This window comes from Pseudonaja textilis, chromosome Z (genome assembly GCF_049901715.1).
Source record: "Pseudonaja textilis isolate UNSWEBS1 chromosome Z, rPseTex1.2, whole genome shotgun sequence".
Taxonomy (NCBI): Eukaryota; Metazoa; Chordata; class Lepidosauria; order Squamata; family Elapidae; genus Pseudonaja; species Pseudonaja textilis.
In genome coordinates this window covers 85872634-85897270 of record NC_142008.1, presented here as the reverse complement: position 1 = coordinate 85897270, position 24637 = coordinate 85872634, and the positions used below count along the sequence as shown (strand labels likewise).

General features: G+C 38.0%; 1 protein-coding gene across 1 annotated transcript in view; it reads right to left on the bottom strand.

Moving 5' to 3' along the window:
- Window positions 1–23270, bottom strand: part of WNK4 (WNK lysine deficient protein kinase 4) — a 40513-nt gene extending 17243 nt beyond the window's left edge. Inside the window, exons 1-5 of the mRNA XM_026720970.2 lie at window positions 22742–23270; window positions 4150–4322; window positions 2639–2859; window positions 1572–1729; window positions 694–782 (exon numbers count right to left, since the gene is read on the bottom strand). Of these exons, the coding sequence (XP_026576755.2) occupies window positions 694–782; window positions 1572–1729; window positions 2639–2859; window positions 4150–4322; window positions 22742–23062 (962 nt within the window). The 5' untranslated portion in view covers window positions 23063–23270. The remainder of the gene's footprint in view (window positions 1–693; window positions 783–1571; window positions 1730–2638; window positions 2860–4149; window positions 4323–22741) is intronic.
- Window positions 23271–24637: the final 1367 nt, after the last annotated feature.

Here is a 24637-nt window from a genome sequence, read left to right as displayed (position 1 = left end):
CCAATTTGGCTGTCATGTTCTATGTAAGATTCTAAGTGATTTCTAAAACAAGAATACAAGTAGTTCTTGACTTACAACCACAACTAAGCCCAAAATTTCTATTGCTAAGAAAGACAATTGTTAAATGAATTTTGCCCCATTTTACGATCTTCCTTGCCACGGATGTTAAGTGAATCACTGCCATTGTTAAGTTAATAACATGATTGTTAAGTGAACCTGGCTTCCCCATTGACTTTGTTTGTCAGAAGGTTGCAAAAGGGGGTCATTTGACCCTGGGACAATGCAACACCATAAATACATATCAGTTGCCAAGTGCTCAAATTTTGATCATGTGACCATGGGAATGTTGCAATAATTCTAAGTGTGAAAATTGGTCATAAGTCACTTTTTTCAGTGCTGTTGTAACTTTGAATGGTCACTAAATGAAAGGTTCTAATTTGAGGATTACTGTATTTTAAAGGGGTGCAAATAAGTAGTGAATTCTTTCTACCCATTCCTTACCTAGGTCTACTCATAATTTCGACCTATACCTACTCAGATTACTTTTTGTGTTTACCAGATATTGTGAAATTTTTAAATGGGGTGCAACATGCACTTTTATACCCACAGGCAGACTTGTGTGCACAAACGACAACAAATTACCAATATTCACTGATTTATCATAATCATGTGAGCAGCTATGCTGTTCTCTACCTTTCATTTTTGTTCATTCGGATACAACCCTCAATTATCTCCTTTAGTTCAGGCACCTTCACCTTGTAAAAACTGTTTGGTTTCATACCCTGTTTTAAGAAATAAGAGAGGATCAAAAGGGGTCGTGGTAGAAGGGAAACAATGTAAGTTGTATATTGTATTATATTATATACAATATAATATTCAATCTCTTTGTCTCTTATGACAACAAATTTTGCTTGTCTTTCCTGGTGTGAAGAAAAAAGGCAGTTGCTTAGCCCCTTTCTGTTAAAGCTGCTATTTACTGGGCTAAAACACTACATTGATTTGGATGCCTGGAGCCTATTTCAGTTTTCACCAATTTTTTATTTCAGTAAAGATGATTCCAAAATGGGATACAATAAAATAGACTCAGTTAACTCTGATTCTGACTAATGGAACAAGACTTCTATCTAAAATAAAAGTGTTTCCAAATAGGCTGGATTCACATTTATCATTCCTTTTTTACCAACTGAATTCTCAAATTAAACCTAAATAGAATTAGAATGAAATTCCCTCCCCACCTCAACTCACACTGGAAGCTTGCCAAATGCATTTTGAAAATGATTGTCCTGTACCCAGCCAGATACACTTTTGAAGTTTTATGATGTTATAAGAAAAGCATTTAGCCAGAAACTAGGAATAGAGGGTTGCATTCTTCTGAAGTTCAATCCAATTTTATTGTCATAGCTGCTCTTCACCGGTCGTAATTAATAGAATTTTGTTCTAAATCCAAAATTGCACTTAAAAACTCAAAAATTAGAAAGCAATTACAGGAAAGTTCCTTTCCCCCTTTCCAATGCACAAGGACACTGCCAGGAATGCAGAGAAATGAGAGAAGGTGGAGGTTGTACTCTTACCGAGGTAACCTTACGATAGATCTGAGCTGCATTCTGGCATTCTGAATAAGGGTACTCTGAGGTTGCCATTTCAAGCATGCACATGCCAAAGGCATAAACATCCACTGCTTCATCATATTTTTCTTCATACATCTCTGGAGCCATGAATTCAGGGGTTCCTGGAAAAGGAAGAAAAGGATTTACTTGAGACTCAACCATTAAGTGACACCCATGGCAGTGTACAGAACTTCTGAAACTTCAAAAATCTTTAAACCTTGTTTTCCCATCTCCACTTAACTTCTCAGACAATAGTGCCTTAGATCTACACAGTTTTTAAGGAAACCCTGGGCAAAACCCATTCACATTTAACTGTGAGATATACAGGTAGTCCTAGACTTATGGTCACAATTGAACCCAACATTTCTGCTGCTAAGTGAGACACTTGTTAAGTGAATTTTGTCCCATTTTATAAGCTTTCTTGTGACGTTTGTTAAGTGAACCACTGCAGTTGTTAACCTAATAACACGTTCCCCATTGATTTTGCTCATCAGGACACTGTAACTTTCATAAATATGAGTCAGTTGCCAAGAGACATGTGACCAAGGGGATGCTGCAGTGGAAAATGCTCATATGTCTCTTTTTTCAGTGTTCCTTGTAACTTTGAATGGTCATTAAATGAACCATTGTAAGTCAAAGACTACCTATATAAAGGCTATAAATGATGCATTTAGCTCAATGTGAACAGTAACACATTATCAAAGCAGCCTTCTGAGAATCAAGAAATACTTAAAGTAACAATTCTGTCCCTTGAGGTTTTGCTTAAAAGATTGCCTCTTTCATAGAAATAATAGAATAGAATAGAATAATAGAATAAGGAATAGAATAGAATAGAATAGAACAGAACAGAATGCATAAGTCCATAAGCTCTCAGCATGCATAAGCTCCCAGCAAAGTTCTGTCTTTTAATACTACTATCTGGGCAAATCATGTTTATTTCCAGATTTTGGAAGCAAATAGATCCGAATGTCTTAGAGAGGTAATCCAAATAAATCAATATATTCTGCTATGCATTCTTTACCCATCAATACCTATGACACTCTTGGCAAATGAAGCACGTTTAAGTGTGGCCAAACCAAGATCTCCAATTTTGACTGAGCCAGTAGGGCCTGTGATAAAGACATTATCACATTTCAGGTCCCGATGGATGATTGGAGGGGATCGTGTGTGTAGAAAATGGAGTCCTCGAAGAATCTGTCTGCTCCATCTCTGCAGAACTTTCATCTTCATCTCCTTGAATCGTTTCAAATATCTACAAAAAAAAAAAGAGAGAGAGAGAGAGATTTGGTTCAGAGCCATCTCATCATCATTGCTGACTGTGGGCCACAATAGGCAGAACCTAAATGTTTTTAAAATGCCAAAGGTATTGATGAGTCAAGAGCCCCAAAAACAGTGTTCCCAAACAACCCCATGATGTCTAGCCTACTCAGTGATCTAATCATATGCTGATGGCTGATGTTTAATAGAAAATTTAAAAAAAGGGGAATAACATGAAGTTTCTTTATCTTTGAATTTTGTGAAGTTCTATGAAATAATAAAAATAAAGCAAGATAAAATTTCCAATTTAATTGTTTTAGAAATATTTCTCTTTTATGATTTTAATGCTTTTAATTGTGTAACTTTCCAGTCACTGATGAGATGAGCAGAATAAATGAATGAATGAATGCCATATAGTTCATGAAAGTGCCTTAAAAAGAAACACAACCCAATGAGAATGAATGTGAGGGCACTCTGGCCACAACATCTATCATCCCACTGATGACCAGAGATGATTCAACCAATCTAGCTGGCTAGCTGGCTGTCTCCTTCCTCTCCTACTGCTCCATATGCATCCCTCCCAAAGTTGCGCTCTTGGTAAAAGATGACAATCATCTGAAATACAATGCACCAATCTTTGGTTTAAATATACCTCCAGAACTGAATATTGGAAACTATATGAATTGCAGATTCAAACTTGTTTGTAGTCTGACAAAAATCACCAATTATCTTTAAAAGAAAAACTTCCTTTCATTGTCCTACAACAAGGGTCTTCAAACTTGGCAAGTTTAAAACTTGTAGACTTCAACTCCCAGAATTCCTGAGCTAACGTGAATGGAGGAGGAATTCTGGGAGTTTAAGTCCAAAAGTCTTAAAACTGTCAAGTTTGAAGACCCCTGTCCTACAATAGCAGAGTGGTCCTCATTTGAATCCTATTCCCACACTGATTTATTGCAAGCACTGTCTTTGCAAGCAATCAGCATTTGGGGAAAAGATTTGTTGGTTAGCAATTAAAGAAAAATATGCAGGAAGATCTGAGGATCTGAGTTCAGACACTTCTTTTTCTTCAGAGTAAAGAAGTATCAGGCAATCTTTGAAATGTTTTCTAGAGAAGTAGAAATATTGTTATTTTCCTGCACAATGAGTGTGGTTTGTAGACCTGTCCTTTAAGACAGGAGATGGGCTAAAAAATGCCCCTCCCTGAAAAAAAACCCTCAACATAGCCCCTTCCAAGGCTGCTTGTCATCCCAGCCACCCATTCCCATCCAATCTGTTCTGTGCTCACGTTTTGAGGGTGCCCGAGGTCATGAGTTCTGTCACCAGCACAATGCAGACTTGACCTTTGATGGAAGACTTCCATGAGTCATAGAAACGGACAATGTTAGGGTGTTGGAGTCCCTTCAGCATCTCTACCTCCTCACTGAAACGCTGCCTTTCCATTTTGGACAATTTCCGTGTCTGATAAACATGAAGAAAAGAGAAAGAAGCTCAAGAGCCCATTGACATTTTTGAGGCAGATGAATTCACATCAATGTTCTGTATTAAGATTAAAATTAAGATTTTAGACATTGAAGTTAAATTTTCACATTTTAAAATACTCACATTTCATTTCAAACTGGAATTTTGAGAGACATTTTTATTCACAATATTCACCTCCAAGGAATGAATCCTTTGAAGAGAATAAATTTCCTCTGTCTTACTTTTCCAGATATTCTCCTAAGTGGAGTATTAAAAATCCATCAATGCTATTTATCCCTCTTAGCTCTCCCAGATTAGTTACCTTTATCTTAGTGGAATAACTATTGATCTCTGAGCATCAGAAACTTATTATATGAAACACAACCAAAACTGTTGCCAGCAGCCAACTATACATGATTATCTGTGCGATACCCTTTACAATCTTCATATACAATGAAGACTTCACAATTAGTTTTCATTTGTCCATCCTGGCCTTCACCCTGTTAATCTTCCAGGATCTCAGACATTGGTGAGCTCTCCAATTAGGTTCATATTCCTCACAAGCTGTTTTTTTAAATATATAAAATATATATTTAAGTGGCTTTGTCCCATTTTCTGCTTTTGCTGCCTGAGATAATTAACTCATATCTTATTTAATATTTATCCTAACATTTTTATATATAGAACTGAGATGCTTATTCCTCATAGACCTCACCTGTAAGCAGAGGTGGTATTCAGTAGGTTCTGACCAGTTCTGGAGAACTGGTAGCGGAAATTTTGAGTAGTTCAGAGAACTGGCAAATACTACCTCTGACTGGAGATTTTATAGTATCCTTCCCTTGCCATGCCCACTAAGCCATGCCCACAGAACTGGTAGTAAAAAAAAGTTGAATCCCACCAATGCCTGCAAGTTTGCCATACTGTTTTATTCATGTCTGTCTCTTAGTTAACATTTTCTATAGTAATTGCTCCAGTCAGCTGGAGACTATATAAACAAGAGATTGAGGTCCACTAGATATTGGCATGGAAAATTAAACAGAGTCAAGTCATCCTCTTAGGAAAATTGAATTTTGAGGGTATTTTTATTCATAATTTTTTTAAATCAGAAGAGTGGTCAGTAAATGGTGATTAAAGAGAACATGTAGACAATGTATACTTCTTTGAGAAAGCACATTCTGACCTACACAGCTGCATCAGTATTCTTTCCTAAACTTACTTGACATTTTAACTAAGCACTGAACTCAACTGTGAATAACACAGATATTGGGAAAATATAGAAAATATGTAGTATATTTGAATCAAGTAGTTAGAACAAGGACCCAAAGTCTTTCTGAATTTACCTCTGTTTTCACCCCATCATACCTCATCACCTGCTACAAAAGAAAAGCCAGACAGAGCCTTCCTCAATTCACAGGCTATAATGAGCATAAATTAAGTAGAAAATGGGAGGTCAAAGTGAAGAATTAGACCTGATCTATCTATGCAAAATGTGAGGCATAATTAGAACTGATTCTGATAAATTAGGAGCTTGAATTTATAAATGTTCCTTTATATCAGGGTTGTGCAACTTCTGCAACTCAAAGAGTCAGACCAGGCATTCTGTGGCCTGCTGACAAATATACAACGAAGAATGTGAGGTCAGAACCTAAAATGGGATAGATTTAGGAGATATAGGTGCTTTGAAGAGGGTCTAAAGGGTGGAATATATGTCATAAGCTTTATGCAATCAGCAGGATACTTCTTTGGTAATGTTTTTCCTGTAACAGTCCAGACAGTCTGCCTACGTACAATATTTGATATTCATTTCAAAAGACCATGTTAGGTAGGAGAGAAATCCAGCCAGCTGAAATCTGGTACTATCCAGTCTGTACCAGCATCAAATTACAAACTAGTGGTCCCTGAGGGAATACTTATTTCAAACATAAAACCAGAAACAAGTACAAAGTCCAGCAGAGCCGATAATCACTTGATATTTTATTGCTTTTTCAGTCTTCACCACAGCATGTACAGTAATTTATCCAATCTCTCTCTTGTAGAAGAAAGCACTGGAGGAAGACTTTACAAATTTAATGCTGAATGCATTTGTTTTTTTCAACTAGGAAGCAAAGTGGCATTATCTGAAAGTCCTGTGGAAACTCCTTGACTATCATTGCCAAAACACATAGCAGAAGTACCAAACTCCCCAAATTAATGCTCATTTCCCTGACATCCAGCAAAGAACCAAGACCCAGAAGAAGGTTCTGAAAGATAGGGAAGATAACATAAAAAGCCCTGAATCCTGGACTCATTTTGCCATTCTTGTGAAGAGAAAGAAGTCTAGAGCAAACTTTATCAATCCTGCTTTCCCAGGTTCATTTTACAGCTACAGAAAAGGAGATCTCTCATATGAAGATACAGATTAGACACTTAGAAGATCACAGTCATTCTCATTCAAGCAACCTGTTCTTCTATTAGCTACTGTATTTCCCTACGTGCATTGGCTAGGTTGCCTTTGAAAAAGCTGCAGGAGAAGGAGAACTAGAGAGGTAGGCAATGGCAGTAATCCAATTATTTTTCTTGCAAACCAGAATTGGATCCAATTGGCTAAGTACCAAAACTTTTTGGGGGGTTAAAAAAAAAATTGACCTCACCCCTTTCCTAAGAGGTCTGTAGGGGGCGTGCATAAGCACACCAACATGCCTACTGTCCCTGTCCTATTGTTTCTTTTTATTTTTCTTATATGTATCCATTTCGTGTATTCATATTATACCTGTTATCTTATACTCTCTTGACAAAAATAAAATAAATAAAAATAAATAAATAAAACTGCTGCCACCACCAAGTTCTTTGTTCCATCCACTCAGAGGCAGCATTTGGGTTGGAGAAGCAGACTTGTTAAGAAATTGTATGCATGTGTATGCATGTGTGTATTTGCAAGAGGAAGAAAGAGAGAAGAGCTAAAGTCCCAGGAAAAAAAACACCACACAACAGTCCATGCCTGCCCTCTTCCATACCCCAGTAAGCATATTTGGAAAAGAAACAACAGGGAAACAGATGAAATGTGTTAAAAAGAGGCAGTTTTGCCAGAAGGATAGTGTCTATGATGGCCCTGTGCCCACCTGTTAGACCACACTTCCTCCCTGTGCCGGCAGGAACCGCCTCACCTCCTCATTGGCCAGAACCTCTGGTGGAGCTGGAGTTGGATCATATTTTTATACTTTGGGGTGTTTATGAAGTTTTGCTACAAATGCAGCTGTGTGCCATCAGCCACTGTGAAAGCTTCATTGTATGCAGTTCAGGAGGGGCCAGAAAAAGAAATCCAGAGCTGGAACAACTTTATAAATAAGGAACTTCTATAGAAAGGAACATACTTGCAATTTTCATGGAGGTGCAACCGTTACACAGGAGGCTTATTCCCTCATGAGAGGTGTTCTGAATTAATTTCTATGATAAACAATGCGACCTCCCCCAATAGGAAGACCCAGCATGTTTTCTAGGCATAAAATCAAATTAAGCCCCTCCCCCCAAATTTAGGCCTATTATAAAACATGCAAAACGGGGGGAAGGGTGGGGGGACTTGCTGTTAGGAGCGCCACGCGCGCAGCAATTCCTCGCCACCAGCTGCTCCTAATGGGCAATCATGGCAGAACACGGAGAGCTCCCTACTCCTGCCAAGCAACTTTGCGGCAGACCCAAGACCTTCAGCACCCGCCGCTATTGATTTCCCTTCTGCCCATGCCGCCGCCGCGTTTGGAGCTGCCACTTCCACGTTTGGAGCACCACTGCTGTTTGGAGCACCACTGCCGTTTGGAGCTGCTGCTTCTGCATTTGGAGCTGCTGCTGCGTTTGGAGCTGCTGCTTCCACTTTTGGAGCACTGCTGCTGTTTGGAGCTGCCGCTTCTGCCTTTGGAGCTGCTGCCGCCTTTGGAGCACTGCCGCTGTTTGGAGTTGCCATGTCTGCATTTGGAGCTACTGCCGCATTTGGATCTGCCGCTTCTGCGTTTGGAGCACTGCCGCTGTTTGGAGCACCACCACCATTTGGAGCGCCGCCACCACTCCAAACACAGTGGCAGCTCCAAATGCAGAAGTGGCAGCTCCAAACATGATGGCGGTGCTCCAAAAGGTGGCGGCACTCCAAATGGCAGTGGCACTCCAAACACGGAAGCTCCAAACATGGCGGCGGAATGGGCAGAAGGGAAAGCAACAGTAGCAGGTGCCAAAGGTCTTGGGTCTGCAGCAAAGGTGTTTGGTGGGAGTAGGGAGCTCTCTGTGCTTCGCCATGATCACCCATTAGGAGCAGCTGGTGGCGAGGCTGCCCGTGGGGCACTCTAGATAAGGATGCAAGGGGGGGAATTAAGTCACCCCCGAAAAGACGGCCTAGCTGTTTTTTCGGGGCCCAAAAAAATATAAGACCCAGCCTTATTTTATGAGAAACATGGTAATTATATTCATATATCACACAAAAACCACGATATATTTAACTATGATTTGTTAAATAAGTCATAACTAGTTAGTTTACACTACATCTGTATTTACAAAGCACAGTGGCTGGGTTCTTATAACAAGCCCAAATCACATTATGGCCTAATGTAACATAGGACCTCCCATCTACATCACAGGACTATGTTTCTAAATAAGCTCTAAAAAGCCAGCTTAGAAGCAATTAGAAATGGGAAAAATTAGTTTGCATGATATTCTATTAAATTTCCTAAATGAATAGACACACAACAAATATACTTACAAGAGTAAACACATTAGGACTATGGTATAATTGCAAAATATGTGAAATGCTGTGAAAACATTAAAACAGCACTTAAGAAAAGTTCTTAGAAAAAAATCATATATTTGAAAAAGCCAATATGAAAATACATTTCTTAAATAGTACGGAAATGTATGCATGTCTGTACCGCTTAAGAATTTTCTGGTACATATATAGAGCAAAAGCAAAGCCAATTTAGCTTTATAGATTTATCTTTTACTAGAAGCAAGTCTACCTAATTTGGAAGATTTGCCTCTTGATATTAGAAGCATAAGGAGTGAATTCTTTAAAAGAAAACAAATTAATAATGAATACCTGTATGAATTTGACATCTATTATATGAGAATTTGATTTGTCTTTAAAAAAGGAGACCAGTTTTCTGAAATATTCAAATCTTGAGATTTCTACTCCCTAAGTCTAGGCAGACCCATTTCAGCTTAGCTAGTCCTTTAGAAGGGAGGTTCATAAGCAATTTATCTCCCTAGAAATACCTTCCATATTATTCATTCCTATTCTGAAGGAAGAAAGGGTGTGTCAACACAAAATGTCTGGCCACGGACATCACCTGGATTCTTTTAAAATGCCCAGTGACTCTCTAAACTTACAGCACCAGTTGTAGGAGATGACCAGCCTGAGCCTGAAGGAGGGGTCAAACATGTCATCAGTCATGAGTTCTTGCACACTCATAAAAGATCTAAGCCCACCTTGAATTCCTTCTACCGATTCCTATCTCTTGCTAATTTTCCTTCGCCATTAGTAGATAGTAGACAGTTCAAGCTTACAACAAATCTTTAAAATAAATAAATCTGAACTGTCTGAATCTCCCGATTTTATTGGTGCTTGACACCACCCATACAAAGCGATTGAGTTGCTACTGACAAAATTAACTTATTAGATTGTCAGCTACCAAGATGTTTTAGTTTATAATAAATAGTAAAATCAAAAGTCAATGCGAATAAGTTAAAAACAATTACCAACATCAGTTAAAATTACTGTCCATGGTTAACTTAATAAAAATTAAAATCCATGGTTAAAGATTTTATCCAAAGCAAAGTTTCTTTGGACAGTGAGATGGGTGGCATAATACATTTAATTAATTAATGAAAAGCATGTTTCAAAGCCCCATTAGAAGCCAACAAAATGCTGAGGTCTCTCAGTTTAAGAGGGCATAGTAGTGTGTTAAAGGCAGATGTAGAAAAGGCTGAACAGAACTGCCATGAGGTGACCTTTTGGCAACTATAAACCAGCTCCTCGGGTTACTTCAATGAAACATGGGGCAAACAAGGGAAGGGAATCACATGGAAAAAGATGCCTTTCCAAAATCAGATTAATGGAAGGTATAATTTGCTGCTTGATCAATTTCTTAGACAATACATGAACATCCATTGATTTGTTTTCATTAACAAGGCAAGATTCAGGGTGCACCCCCATCTGGAGGGACTAGTCTTCTTTTCCATTGCTTGATAAACTATTAGTTTTTGTAGAAATACTGGTTGTCTAAACTAACCTACCCCCAATTACAAACTGGTAAGATGAAGGCTGGTACATGTGATTTGACAAATGAGACTTACTGTAATTTCTTTGTTTCACTGTTTTGAGCATCCCAGAGTCAATGAGAGTTAGGCAGTATACATGTTTAATAAATTGGACACGCAGTCATACAGATGTTTAGACTGGATTTGGCATTTTTATTTATCAAGTTTTGGAATTGGAAGAGGTTTCTGTTTGATGGTATTAAAGATCTCATCGTAGGATATTAGCTGTTCAAAATAAAGGATATATTTTGCAATTGACTGGAGGTGATTGTCAATGCCAGTGGCGTTTATTATTATATCATTATTATTACGAGATCTACAGTAGATGTTTATCCACAGAAGCAAGTGTGTGTTTAGAAGCTTTATTTCTTTCTTCCTTGCAAATTTGCCATCTACTTCTCAGGAGAGGAACACAGCTAGCCCAAGGATTCCTTCTCAGAGGCAGGACCACAGATCAGATCTTAAGACAAGAGGTAGGGCATTGGGTTCAAATAACAGCTGTCTGAAAAGCTGACACCCAGCCAATACTATTCCAGGCCTTTGCTGCAGCTTCAGGTAATTGATATGGACCAAGTTTGAAGATGGATATCTCTTAATCTTGGACTTGATCAAGAATGCCTGGCCCAGAAAGGGTACCTCCTTGTAATGATACCTTCAACATTTACACTTACAGACTCTTCATATTGCAGCATTCTTCTCCAACTAGATTCGCTTAGAACAAGATAACAGTTTTTGTAATACAGACCAGTGAAGATTCAAAGGGGGCAAAAGAAATGAATGGGGATTTACTCATAGGTTACCTTCTAGTCTACAAACACACGTGTTCTCAATACTGAAACTACTTTAAATTCTAGGTTTTGCTCTAGTTGTAGAAATAACTAAAGAAAATTGTCTCTGCATATACACTGACCTTTTTTCCCATTCTGCAAAACCCTGGTTTAGTGAGGGCAGTTTTTCCAGTTATGGGATCCCCCTTCTCTTGTTTTAAAATCAGCCACTGCCAATTCATACTATCCACTCACACTATTTAAGAATCTCAGAGCTGAGAGAATTGTGCAAGAACCCTAAGCAGAGTAGCTGTAGTTAAAGAAAGGAAATGTGGTCAAAACATTTGGAATAATGGAGATAGGGAAGAGGTGGCATATAAATTATATTGCAATGGATGAATTAAGTAACACACCAACATTTTACATAATGAACTGGTGATTGTATTATCTTTTCCCATGTCGTTAAAGAAGCACAGAGTCATTCCTGGCATTTTCCATTATTTCTTAGAAATAGTGCTCTCTAAATATTTCACAGAAGTCCTGTTTCCCAGGCACCTACTTGACTGGAATTAAACAAATTGTGAGGAAGAAATACATATGTCTATAATATTATTTATTGAGAATTATTGGTCTTAAAATTTTAAGATACAAGCATACAAACTATAATAACACAGGGACTAGTGGGCAAATTGCAGTATCTGAAAAACTTAAGCATATAGGAATAATTATAATTACTACTGTTTTAAAGTCATTGCACCCAAAATAGCAATGTTTGCACTTATGAATGTATTTATTGAATCCTGAATCCTTAAAGCATTGCTTTAATATTTGCAAGAAGTCACTTCAATAAATATTTATCCTCTCCTGACATCCTCACCACTTTTCTTCCCTATACTTTCCCCACCCCATAAAAGAGGGCAGGCATAAAATTGTTGCTTGAGCCTGACTTCTGGAAACCAGAAATAGACTCAGACAGCCCATTTTGGATGAAGAGTCTGGGTACCAACTGCTTAGGTTTGTGGTTTGCTGACCACAGATATTTTAATAGGTAACAAAATGAACATTTGCAAGGAAAAAAATAGGACAGAAGTTTATTTAAAGAACAAGTGACAGAAAATCCTGTGTTTCTACAAAAGTCTGCACAGTACAGGAACTGTTTTAAATAAAAAAGAGAAAGAGGGGGAGAGAGAGAGAGAGAGAAAGAGAAAGAGAAAATATTGTAAATCTTGTTCAGGTTTGGCTTCCTGCATAGCATCTGCAAACTGGAGAACATCGGTGGATTACTCATGGCCTGCGATTCCTATTAAACTCTTCAGCCTCCTACAATTATATCAATAAAATCGGGGCCAGCTGATAAAGAAAATATATCCATCCAGTCAATCATTTACCAATTAAAAATAACTTTTTCCCAAAAGATCTCGAGTAGCTTTGCTTGAGTGCAAGAAGTTTAAATCTATTCCAGAGTAGCACTGAGGAGCTAATTCTGTATTTGAAAGAAGCCCAGAGACCACCTTTGTACTAAAACCATGCACCAGACCAGACCAAAAGGATTAGTTCTCTGTCCAAACCTGCCCAATAGAGGCAGCCAACATTATGCCCCCTGGTTTTCTTCTGACTGAAGGACCATGGATACCATTTAAATTCAGGCATGAGAAAGACCATTGTTAACTTTGAGTACGTATACAGTGTTTTTTCTTAGTATTTACTAAATAAGCATCAACTTCGCAACCTTGATGTGAAAAGAAAAAGTTCAAGGTTACACTATGTCACTTTGAGGCAAGACTCAGTCAACATCCTAATTCCCATCCAAGAAAATTGCTTTCTTACCACCAAATGTATTCCCTTTATTTACTGTAAGTGTATTAAATAGGACGGCAAGGAATACAACAGGATGCAGATTCCCAGAAACAATTTTAAAACTATAATACAACTTCTTCATAGTTAATAAAGATTTATCCCCTCCCCCTGCAGTATAATCATCAAAGCACTTGCCAGGGATTTCTAATAAGGCTAGACCAGTAGAAAAAAGAATGTGGGAGAAATAATCAAGGTCTACCTAATTTCAGGGCGTAAGCATTAAGAAAAGCTAAGAGTTTAAGGTGTTCTTGTCTTGTACTCAGCTAGAGGGCTATCTGCATACGCTAATGACTTCAAGGATATTTACCTTATTTGCAGATAAGAATTTAATCCAGCTGTGACTGTGACTTGCAGGAAAGTGAGATAGGTCTAGACAGCAATGAGTTCCAAGGTGTGAAACAAAGCTCATAATATGCTAATCCTAAATAAGGTGATACAAGCCTGCCTGAGTTTTAAAAAATCCAAATTGGACATATAGAGGCAAAGAACAATATTATTCACTTTTCTGGATGTAACAAGAATTGGGAATTCATGGTCTGAATACATTTTTTTACTTGACAGAAAGGAAGAACAGCCAAAAGCAGACAATTATTATGCAGAAACAATAAGTGGATTCCAGAATTTCAAATATTTAACGAATCTTCAATCTTTGGACATCAGTTGCATCATCACAAGTTCTTTATTTGCTTACCATCAAATGAATGAAATTATCACTTAACTTTTTGTTAACTACTGAGGAAAAATAAGTCAATGCATCTATCCAAAAGAACTGCATATTTTCTCAAAAGATGATAATCCTGAATTTAAGAGAAACTACAATGAAAAGGCAGAGCAAACACACTGAGAAAAATCATTGGCTTTCATTACCAGATTCTCAAACCACCTATGACAACTTCTCCTTTTTAAAGATTTATTATTAAAAAAAAAATCTTTTTTCTTCCAGGTAAAAACAATAAGTTGATATAAATAGATGTAAAAATTAGCAGGATTCAGAACCAGGGGCCTGGAAGATTTCATTTTGATGAATTAAAATGATAATTCTTCAATTAAAATATCAGATGGATTGGAATTGCTTAATTTATAGTAAATTTAATTATATGCTTTAAGAATTCAATCAAATGGGTGTTAATGTACCACAATAAATGAGTTAGATTTCTAGATGTTACAAATTTTTATATGCACAGATTCAGTTTGCATGAAACAGATTCATACCTCATAATGGCCCTTGCACCTTCTGTTAATGTTAATGTCATTGTGACACTTGCTGTTAATGATATCATTTAAAAATTATATGATATAATCATTTTCTACACAGTTTACTGCTAAACTGTGACCTAGATTTAGAAAAGCTGCTAAGGCTCACTGAACTACATACCCACATTTTTATTTATCAGATTTGTATGCTGCCAATTTCATTATGATATAGCAGGTTACAATCACTGTCTTTACATATAAATATTTGCTTGTTTGTTTCAATTTGTATGACCATTTATATATCATGACTCTGGGTAGCTAATAATGGTTAAAAACACAGCACACAACATAGTGAATACAAATTAACATTCACATGAAATGTGTATATTACAACATCCAAGGAGGAGGAGGAGAGAAGAAATAGGAACATTATAAAAACAATGACAATACCCGGCCTAAGCCATATCATACTAATTTTTTTGTGCCTTTGAGACAGTGTTGACTCCTAATAACTGTCTGGACTAGTCTCTGCTGCTTTGTTGGCAAGATATTCAGAAGTGGTGCCATTGTCTGCTTCCTTGGGTTGAACAAGAACTGGCCCTGGCCCAAGATAGACCTAACTGGCTTTGGGCCTAAGGCAGGATTAGAACTCAAAATCTCCTGCTTTCCAGCCTGGTGCCTTTAATATTACATTAAACCGATTCTCCATAATAAATTAATATATTAGAATGCAATATTCTTAGAGCAATGTATACTGTGTAACAGTACATTAAATTCAAATGTGAAACTTCCTCCAGGATAATTCATTCTTTATTATTTTCTAGAAGGACATGAATCTGGCAACTAATCTGTAAACCATTCAGAATCACCTGGATATTGAGATGGGCCTACGTTTGACAAAAAAGCAAACGAAGAGACAATTTACGGGAAAAAATTTCCATGCTGTTGGTGCTACAATTGAAAGGTATAATCTCTTTGCTGCGATGCTCTTGATTTCCTTAAAAGTGAGATTACCAGGAGCTTTTCCTGTGTTACACGTGCTGGATGAATTGGTTCTGTTTTGAGGAAATACTATAAGGCTGTGATGGTGAACCTATGGCATGCCTGCCACAGGTGGCACACAGAGCCATTTGTGCAGGCATGCAAGCCCCAGTCAAACTTACCTGCACTGCACATGCACCTCAGTGGTGGGATTCAAATGTTTTTACTACCGGTCCTGTGGGCGTGGTTTGGTGGGTGTGGCAGGGGAAGGTTACTGTACAATCCCATTCCCTCCCACCCCACTAACCCGCTTTCCAGCTCTGTTCTCCTGTGCAGGGCAACAAAAGAAGACCCAGCCGATCACCTGGGACTCGGGAGGTAGAGAATAGATGGGGACGGGGCCAGTCAGAGGTGGTATTTGCCAGTTCTCCAAACTACTCAAAATTTCCGCAGTCGGTTCTCCAGAACTGGTCAGAACCTGCTGGATACCACCTCTGGTGCACCTCCCAGATGGTTTTCAGCCTGTTTTAGGCATTTTTCAGCCTCCCAGAAGCTTGAGGGAAGCCTCTGCAGCCTTTGGAGGCTGAAAAACAGGCCTGTTTCATCACTTCCGGTACTTCCGGATTTCTCACGTCCGGTATTTGGAGGCCGAAAAACAAGGCTGCAGAGGCTTCCCTTGAGCCTCTGGGAGGCTGAAAAAGGTCTCAAATGGGCCAAAAATCAGCTGGGAAGCACGCACAATGCAGGTAAAGGGTGATGGGGGGGATATTGCATGTGCATGCACAGGGGGGCAGGGGGCATTAGATTGTGGGAGCCAACACACCTGCATGCTATTGTGCACATGCATGCTTTCAGCATACCACAACAAAAAAGTTCACCATCACTGGAGTTCCGGTTTGCAGGGCTTCGGCGTCAGGCAGGAATCCGCGATCGTGCACAGTTTCTGCCTGGGCTTGCCGCTGGAGCGCCCCGAGCCAGCTGGCTTTGGGACTAAGCCACCCCATAGAGGTGGTGAAGAGGGGGGAGATCGCCAGCAGGGTCGAGGAGAGCCACATCTCTCCTCCTCAGCTGGCCAAACTCCCTTTCCCGAAGGCGGTAAGAGCGATGGTCAGAAATGGCCACCTCAAAGAAGCACTCAGCCGGAAAAGAAAGTGCAGGAGGAAGGTAAGAAGTGAAAGTTTTGGCTGACCTGGATAAAAAGCAACAACTAAGGTACCCTGGAATTTAAATTTTATAAAAGATAACATCGCTCCCAAAGAAGAATCAGAAGCAGCGAAAGAAAGTGAAAAGGGAAAATTTTTTTTCTTCTTCACTCTCCTTCCTCACATTGACAATGAAGAGAGCTGAATAAGAAATCAGAAAAATCTGCTTTGGCACCAATAGGTAATTAAGCTGAAAATATAATTAAATGCCAAAGGGACAATAAAGATTTCTGGACACTAAAAAATTGCTTTTTTTGCTATAAGTGGGAAGGGAGAGGAAAAGAATAAGGGCAGGATTTGGAAGGAGGAGACTGCCTGGAATTCAAAAGGATTTAAAATTAAATCTCAATAAGAGTTCTAAAAGATACGTTTTAACTGGAACTTTGTAACTAAATAGTAACCCCAGGAAGAGAAAGTGAAAGAAGAAGAAAGTGTAAAAAGAAACAGCTTGTGTGTATTTGGATTGCTTGGTGACTTTGGGATTTCTGGAAATTATATTTGAATGACTAAAAACAATTGGGTGGTTGTTTAAAAAATTCTACAATGGCATCACTTCTGAATGAACTGAAAAATGGAATTTGAAAAATATAAAGAAGAGACACAAGAAGGGAAGGGCTCTTTGGCTCTGTTTTTCAATTCTTAGAAATGGCAATCTGCGTCTACAAGAAACAACAAGAAAAGACTGCGCAACAAGAAGATTGGGACAAAGAAGTAGCCATCTTTAATGAACAAGTAACTCTATCTGGGGAAGAAAGGGGAAAGCGGAGGAAAGAGAATGGAGAAGTTAAGACTTAATAAACAGCCAAAAAAGGGAAAAATAATGTGAATTGGTATGGATTGTTGTTTTAATTATATTATATATTTATATATTTTTTTCTTTTCAAAATACAGTGTGTAGTTTTAGAATGTACCAAGCAGAATCTGAACGGAAGTTATGTATTATATTAAGTGTTATAATTTTAGGGGAAAGATATAAAGGCGTCATACTCCAATCAGTGATTACAGGAGAAATTTTGTTTAATGAGAAAAGATAGTAGACAATTGAAATAGGACAGACAAAGAATATAAGTACAATGATTTGAATTGAGATGAAATAAATGAATTAAAATTAAGAAAGTTAAAAGAGGGGAGAAGCTATATAGAAAATGTAGAATAGTAATAAGATATGGAATGGAATATAAAAATGAACTTGAATTTGTGTCTGTACGAAGAGATGTAACCCGGGATCATACTGCTTTCAAAAAAGATGTTTTATGTTTTTATGTTTTGTTTGTTTGTTTTTAAAAATCAATAAAATTAAAAAAAAAAAAGTTCACCATCACTGCTATAAAGTATTTTTGCTATCAAGTCTTATAAGCTTTGTAGTCAAAATCAGCATTTAGAACTGCACAGATAAATTTATAGGCAACCAGAGATCATTGGTATAATATGTTCTTGGTAGTTAATAAATACCTATCAGCAATTCATACTGCTGCATTCAATACTAACAGTAACTTCTGTTTGATTTTTCAGAAGCATCCTCATATACAATAGATTGTAATAAATAATAATCAACCTTAGTCATGTTGAACCAGAAAAACTTGATTAAAAAAATAAACTAAAAAAAAATTAAAAACAAAATTATAGAGAAAAGAAACATTGGGTTAAATCTTGTCTTTATAAAAAGACAGAGATAATAATAATAGGAGGTGTGTGTGGCATGGTTGAGCTGCCATGTTACATGGAGACAAATACTGTAGTAAATTCTCAAATAATCTGTTTTAATAAGCATATTGTAGTGGCTGCCTTTAGATTCAAGAAACTTCTAACATTTCCATAGAAATGACAACCAAGAAATTGCTTCAACAATAGCTGCAAGCACATTTGCTAGAATATAACATGTCTAAAATCCATCGTTGCTCTAATAAATTGGACATTCCTGGTCGATGTGGTATGAGATTTGATAAAATTTGCACAAAGGCTAAATTATCTAAAAGAGCTGTACTGAAATAATGCAAAGGTCTGGTTTTAGAGGGAGCTATGATCAACCAATCATGCATAAAAGGAAACATATAATTCCAAAAACAGAAGCAATTATTGCCATGTACTTGGTGAATAAAAGAATACATGTGTGCATTTGTATGTGTGTGTTTGCATGACACTCTTACGAAGTTGTGGAAATAAGCATCCTTTGTTCATGTACTGAAACTACTCTTTTTTGTAGACTTGGGAGATTGTGGACAAAAATTCAAATTAGGAGAAATTTCTACATAAGCAAAATTAAAATGTTGAGATTGTGAATTACAGCAAACAGATAGATTTATCTCCTCCTTCTGCAAAATATACATTTCCTTCTTCAGAGCAGGTAAAGTGTGGATAATTGGAAAATGCTTTTCAAGGGGAGATGGTCATAGTCTATATTTGGTAGTTATATCTGCAATCATTAAAATTCATCTGTCCATGATGACCCTTGCCTATTCCTAAGGAAAGTGAGCAAATATTTCTTCAACATGGATTAGGATCCCCACTGAGATAAAAGAAATGCAAGTTAATATTCAAAGGCAAGTCCTCCGTACAGAAGCAGTCTTCTTAGTTGAATCCAGGGATCTAAACTAAGCAATTCATGCCTTCTTGGAGTAATAGGTTTAGCCATAGCCTAGTGATGCAACCTACCATGTGACTAGTCATATTAATGTTTTGTATGACTACATGTTTTATTCTGAAAAATCTTACCCAATTTCCTCTTGTCCCCAGGCAAATAATTTAGGAACACTGAGGTTTTCGTCCAAAAAAAGAATTAATATCTCACCATGCTTGTTATGCATTATGACAGATTCACTCATTAAACTTAGTCCATTGGTTGCAATTTCCTACTTTCTCTACCTGAGTGTGCAGCAGAGATCTTTCTCTCTGATATTCCATATCTGATCCCACAATACTGGAGTCCAGGGTTTAATGCTGAAATAAAATTCCTGGATACAATATAATTTTCCAGAAACTTAAAAGTGGGGTATGCTGAGAAAGGGTCCAAGAGCCATTTTATAGGGATTCTGGTTCACCTCACTAAAACATTAATGCCCCTTATTGCCCATTGGCTGAACTTTTGGGAAATAAAAATATTTAACCCCTTCAGAGCCCAATGAGAGAAGAAGCATACAAATAAATATTGCAGTTTTTTTTTAAAGAGAAGAAAAAAGTCATAGAAAGAAGAAAAACGGAAAGACTGTGTTCCTTTGGAAAGCAAGAATAGTGAAATGTTCCAAAGCAGAAAGAAAAAAATTATTACTGAGCAGTGCAGCAAGAATGAATTTTAAAGAACAAAAACAAACTGGAAAAGCTGTCCAAAGTGTTTGAGCTAAGGAGCAGGAATTTAAAGGAATCATAACATATGGCAGAAGAAAAAAAGAAAAAAACCTGAGGTGCTGGATAAAACTGAGAAGACACTGTAAAGCTTCCCAGTGAAATTTACCTTTGCTTGCCAAGAATTGGGCAAGCAAGAATATTGGGGCTGGAAGAATATTTTCTAAGAAGTCAGAAAGCAGCAGAAGGGAAAAAGAGAGAAGTCACGGTTGAGCTTCATATTCATAGTTTTTTTTTTAGTTGCAGTTATCCAATTAGCTACATCAATCTTTCTTATCCTGGTTGCTGTCTAGACTTGATTGACTACAGCTGCTGCCATTTAGCATAACTACTGCCAGCTGTAGATGATGGAAGTTGTAGTAAACTTAATTGGGATTTGCTACTGTTTACTACTCAAATTAGTGGCTATATCTGTTTTAAATAATTATCTGACTTTAGAAAATACTATTTAGCTGAACTCTTATAAATGGACCTCATAAATAGGACATAACATTGTATTTTAAAAAAAATCTGTTTATACTACTTACAATACTGAATTACAGAAGCTTTCCACAAACACTTAATCAAGCAAGATGTTGTTTTAAACTAAGGTAACAAAGATTAGACAGAGTCATTTAGAAAACTGGTTTAGTGCCTGGAAAAGTAAGAACGTTGGTCTTCTCTATTTCTAAGACTTTCTACTACTATTTACTCTCAGAATTTTTTTTTATCACATTTCTCTTCACTATTTTTCTACAACCTGGATTCCTTTTACTATTCCTAGAACACACAAACTACTTCTATTCTCATATATGTCCCAGTTATAAATGAATACATAAACATTTACTTCCAGATACTTATGGGAATATACTTCCATACCTTTATGGCACATGACTTGCCAAGCAAGTCACATTGAACTCTGATGAATTAATCCCTCTGGCAACAAAGGAAAAAAAAAATAGCTGCCAGCCAAATACTTTCCCTGACCCTATCATGCTATGTCCTGAAATCTAGAAACTAATCTTGATAGGATGAAAAAGAAGGGGCAATTGCACCTTTCAATCCATTAGGAAAAGGCATTTTTGCCAATATATACTTTTACTTCAATTCATTCTGCAGGAGTTTCTGGAAGTCATATTCAAAGAAAGGTCAGTTGTGTCAGACATCAGTCTTGGAACCTGGGTGGATAACAGGGCCAAATTCTAAAAAAATGTGACTGCATAAGTCCAGAGAGAAGCTCATTCCCTCATTATTGAGAAATAAATCTTGAATTTGAGATTGAAGAAAAAAGTCTTCAAGTTAAAATTCCAAGTACACATTTCTTCAATTGGAAACAAGTTATGGGTCCTTTTAATTCTGACTATGCCACTGCTCTGCCTGTTTCTCATATCTGGAGGAAAGGTATGGCAAGGATAGCTCATCATGAGTTTCTTTTTCTTTAAGAAATAAATTACCTAATATTCTCCAGGTTGTTTGGATTACAGGTTGTTTGAATTACCCACCAAATCCAGCATCATGAGTGTGTAGGAATTCTGGGAGTTGTTTAAAATATCATCCTTCGAAGTAATTATGTCCAAAAGTCAGCTAATTACAACAAGAATAATTAAAACACCACCTATAATAATTATATTTCTGGGAGTTGTTTAAAATATCATCCTTCGAAGTAATTATGTCCAAAAGTCAGCTAATTACAAGAATAATTAAAACACCACCTATAATAATTATATTTGTACATTTTTATGCATCAACATTTTCAGGATAACCATTTTTCCAGTAAATGTTTGAGAAAAAAAGGGGGGGGGGATTTTATTTTGTATATCTTAGTTAACATTTAGGATTGACAATTGTACCAATTTCTTTTTATTGCACCACTGGGTTGCTTTGGGAACTTTATAAAAATGAATGACTGAACAAATAAAGAAATAATGATACATGTAAAATAAGATTTCCAGAATAGTTTTAGATTATTTTGCGACATCTACAATCCAGCAATAGTGGCTGAGACAATCTAAGCAAAGGTTAGGCAACCTATTAATTTCTTCAAGACAATCCCACAGACACTCCATCACTGCCTAGCTCTCATATATCCTATTTTGGTATCAGAAAGTTTTCTCTCTTTGCCACATGGATCATTTATTCATCTTCACTAATTCTCTAAACACTCCTCTACAAGATAATTTGTCAGAGGCAGCATTGCTAACTTTCTAATAAATTTTGGCTAAGGCTTGGTTTAAAGTTTTCTAGACTGGCCTAAAGATTCATTTTTCACTACTTCTAAGCACAACTATATTTTCAATGCTACTTTTCCTTGAAAATGGGAGAAATATTGAACGAATCTGTCTCCAAACGGGTGAAAAACCTAGTAACAATATAAATTGAAGAACCAGAAACACAAGATTTTAGAAGTGACAGGAAAATGTATGAGTTAGGTGTAATATTCAAATACACCATGGGCAAACACTTTAGGGAGAAAACAAGGATGTAAATGCTTCAAACTTTGACCAAACCACAATACAGTAAAATGACTGTCATTTGAATGGTTGTTTGCACAGTGGAGCTACCAAGAAAAAAGGATTTGGCACCCCCCCCCCCATTTCAAATTCTCCCCAATGTCAAAAGGCACTCCCTTCCTCTCTCTTAACTATCATCCTAACCAGAAATATTTTCGACTTGTCCAAACTATTATATTCCCAAACCAAACTGCTCTGTGGCAAACAAATATATTTCCAGGGGATTCAGCCTGCCGCACTTTGAGTTTGTCTTTCATCTATTCCAGGTCCTCAGGAGCCCTGCTTGCTAGGAAACATGGGACGCCCACTTTACCAACCTGCAGCTCGCACCAAGCCACTTCAACAGTGGTCTCCGTGTCTAGCCCTTTGTAAACAGTCTTGAAGGAGCCGCGGCCAATCTCGATGTCAAACTTGAGAAAGCGACCGTCCGGGGACGTGGCCACCGCTCGGGTCTCAGCCTCTTCGTTCTCCTCTTGTTCCCAGTGTTCGCGATCTTGGCGGCTCTCCGCGGAAGAGAGCTGAGGGTGTGACTGGACGGCTTCGGGAGAACTCTCACTGCTCGCGGATCCTTCGAGGAGACGTCGAGACCTAGAAGTCTCTAAAGCTGTAGCGGGCGACTCCATCACCCCCAAATCCATCGCGTCGGGAGCTGCGGTTACAGCGGGGCACCATCTTCGCTGTCGTAGCTTCTTAATCCAAGCTCGGACGAACTTCGACGGCTGATCTTGTAGGCTGATGCGCGGCGACCAGAGACTCCGAGGGTCCGAAGACCCTCAGCCTGCCCAGCATCTTCACCCATGCCGCAGTTAGTCAGGTCCATCCTATCGGGCTGGAGCACTCCGGCACCGGAGCTTCAGTACGAAGTCCGCAGCATTTACATCGGACGGCTGGACGAGAAAAAACGCTGTATGGAGCGTAATTGCTTGCCTATTAAGCCGGCGGCCAGGCAGCCGCTACGTGCGCTCGGAGGCGGCACCGCCCCCTCCAGGCCTGATCGTGCGGCCGCCCTGCTTTCTCCTCCCCTCTTAACTAACCTGTTATGTTCTGCTCGCCGCCTACCTCTTTTTTTCTCAAGGGAGCCACAGTGCACTGCACCGACACGACACGCCCACCCCAGAGAGCTGGAAGCATGTACCCTTCCAAGAGCCTTCTTTATGCTTAGTAACTCGTGTGTTCGAGGATAGCAAGAAGTTAGCAACGGGATATCGTGCTACTGCTGCTGCCTCCACTTCTGCTGTTTTTTAACGGGTAATAGAAATGCAAATTGTGTTATTTTTGCTTTGGGTAGAACGCCTTTCAATGAAAAAGGGTCTTAAAATCCCAAGTGCGTCAGTGGAGCCCAACTGCATTGTGACCGTCATTGCCTTCATATTTTCAAAGTTTTATGGGAGTTGATAAGGTAAAAGTTCGTGGGCAGAGCAGATTTCTATATTCTTTGACATGTCTTGACTTTTTGATGAGACGACATGAACTTGAATGACTCAAAATGTTTGCTTTTAAAAACAGAATTGGAGTGTTCCAATCTATTTTCATTGTCACTGATTTCAACCCTAAAATATATATGCAAATGTACCTGCAACCCCTGTTGTCATACAGAGTGATGGGACGGAGCTCCCCAAATCTTCCCACCCAAGTCAAAGCTGTTTTTTAGAAATGACTACCAACAAGTTTCACTCCTTTTTGGGGGGCAGTTTAGTGATACACACTGTTATTTTTAATCTATGAATGTGAGTCAGATACTATTCTTCAACAAATGAAAGCTGAAGCTGAATTGTAACAGTTTGCTCAAGATTGTATCAAAAGTTTTTTGTTTTAATGAAATTTTGGAATAATGTCTTTAGGTAGAAATCTTATGTATACTAGAACTGAGATAATATTTATTTATTTTTATCATTTTATTTTTTCAAGCGATTATTAGATAACAGGTATAAGTATAAACATGCTTATGAATACATGAAATGGTTACGAATAAGAAAAATATAACAATAGGACAGGGATGGTAGGCACACTGGTGCACTTATGCACGCCCCCTACAGACCTCTTAGGAAAGAAGTGAGGTCAACAGTAAATAGTCTGAGGTTAAAGTTTTTGGGGTTTGGGGAAGAAACCACAGAGCCAGGTAGAGTATTCCAGACATTGACCACTCTGTTGCTGAAGTCGTATTTCCTGCAATCAAGTTTGGTGCGGTTAACCTTGAGTTTGTATCTATTGTG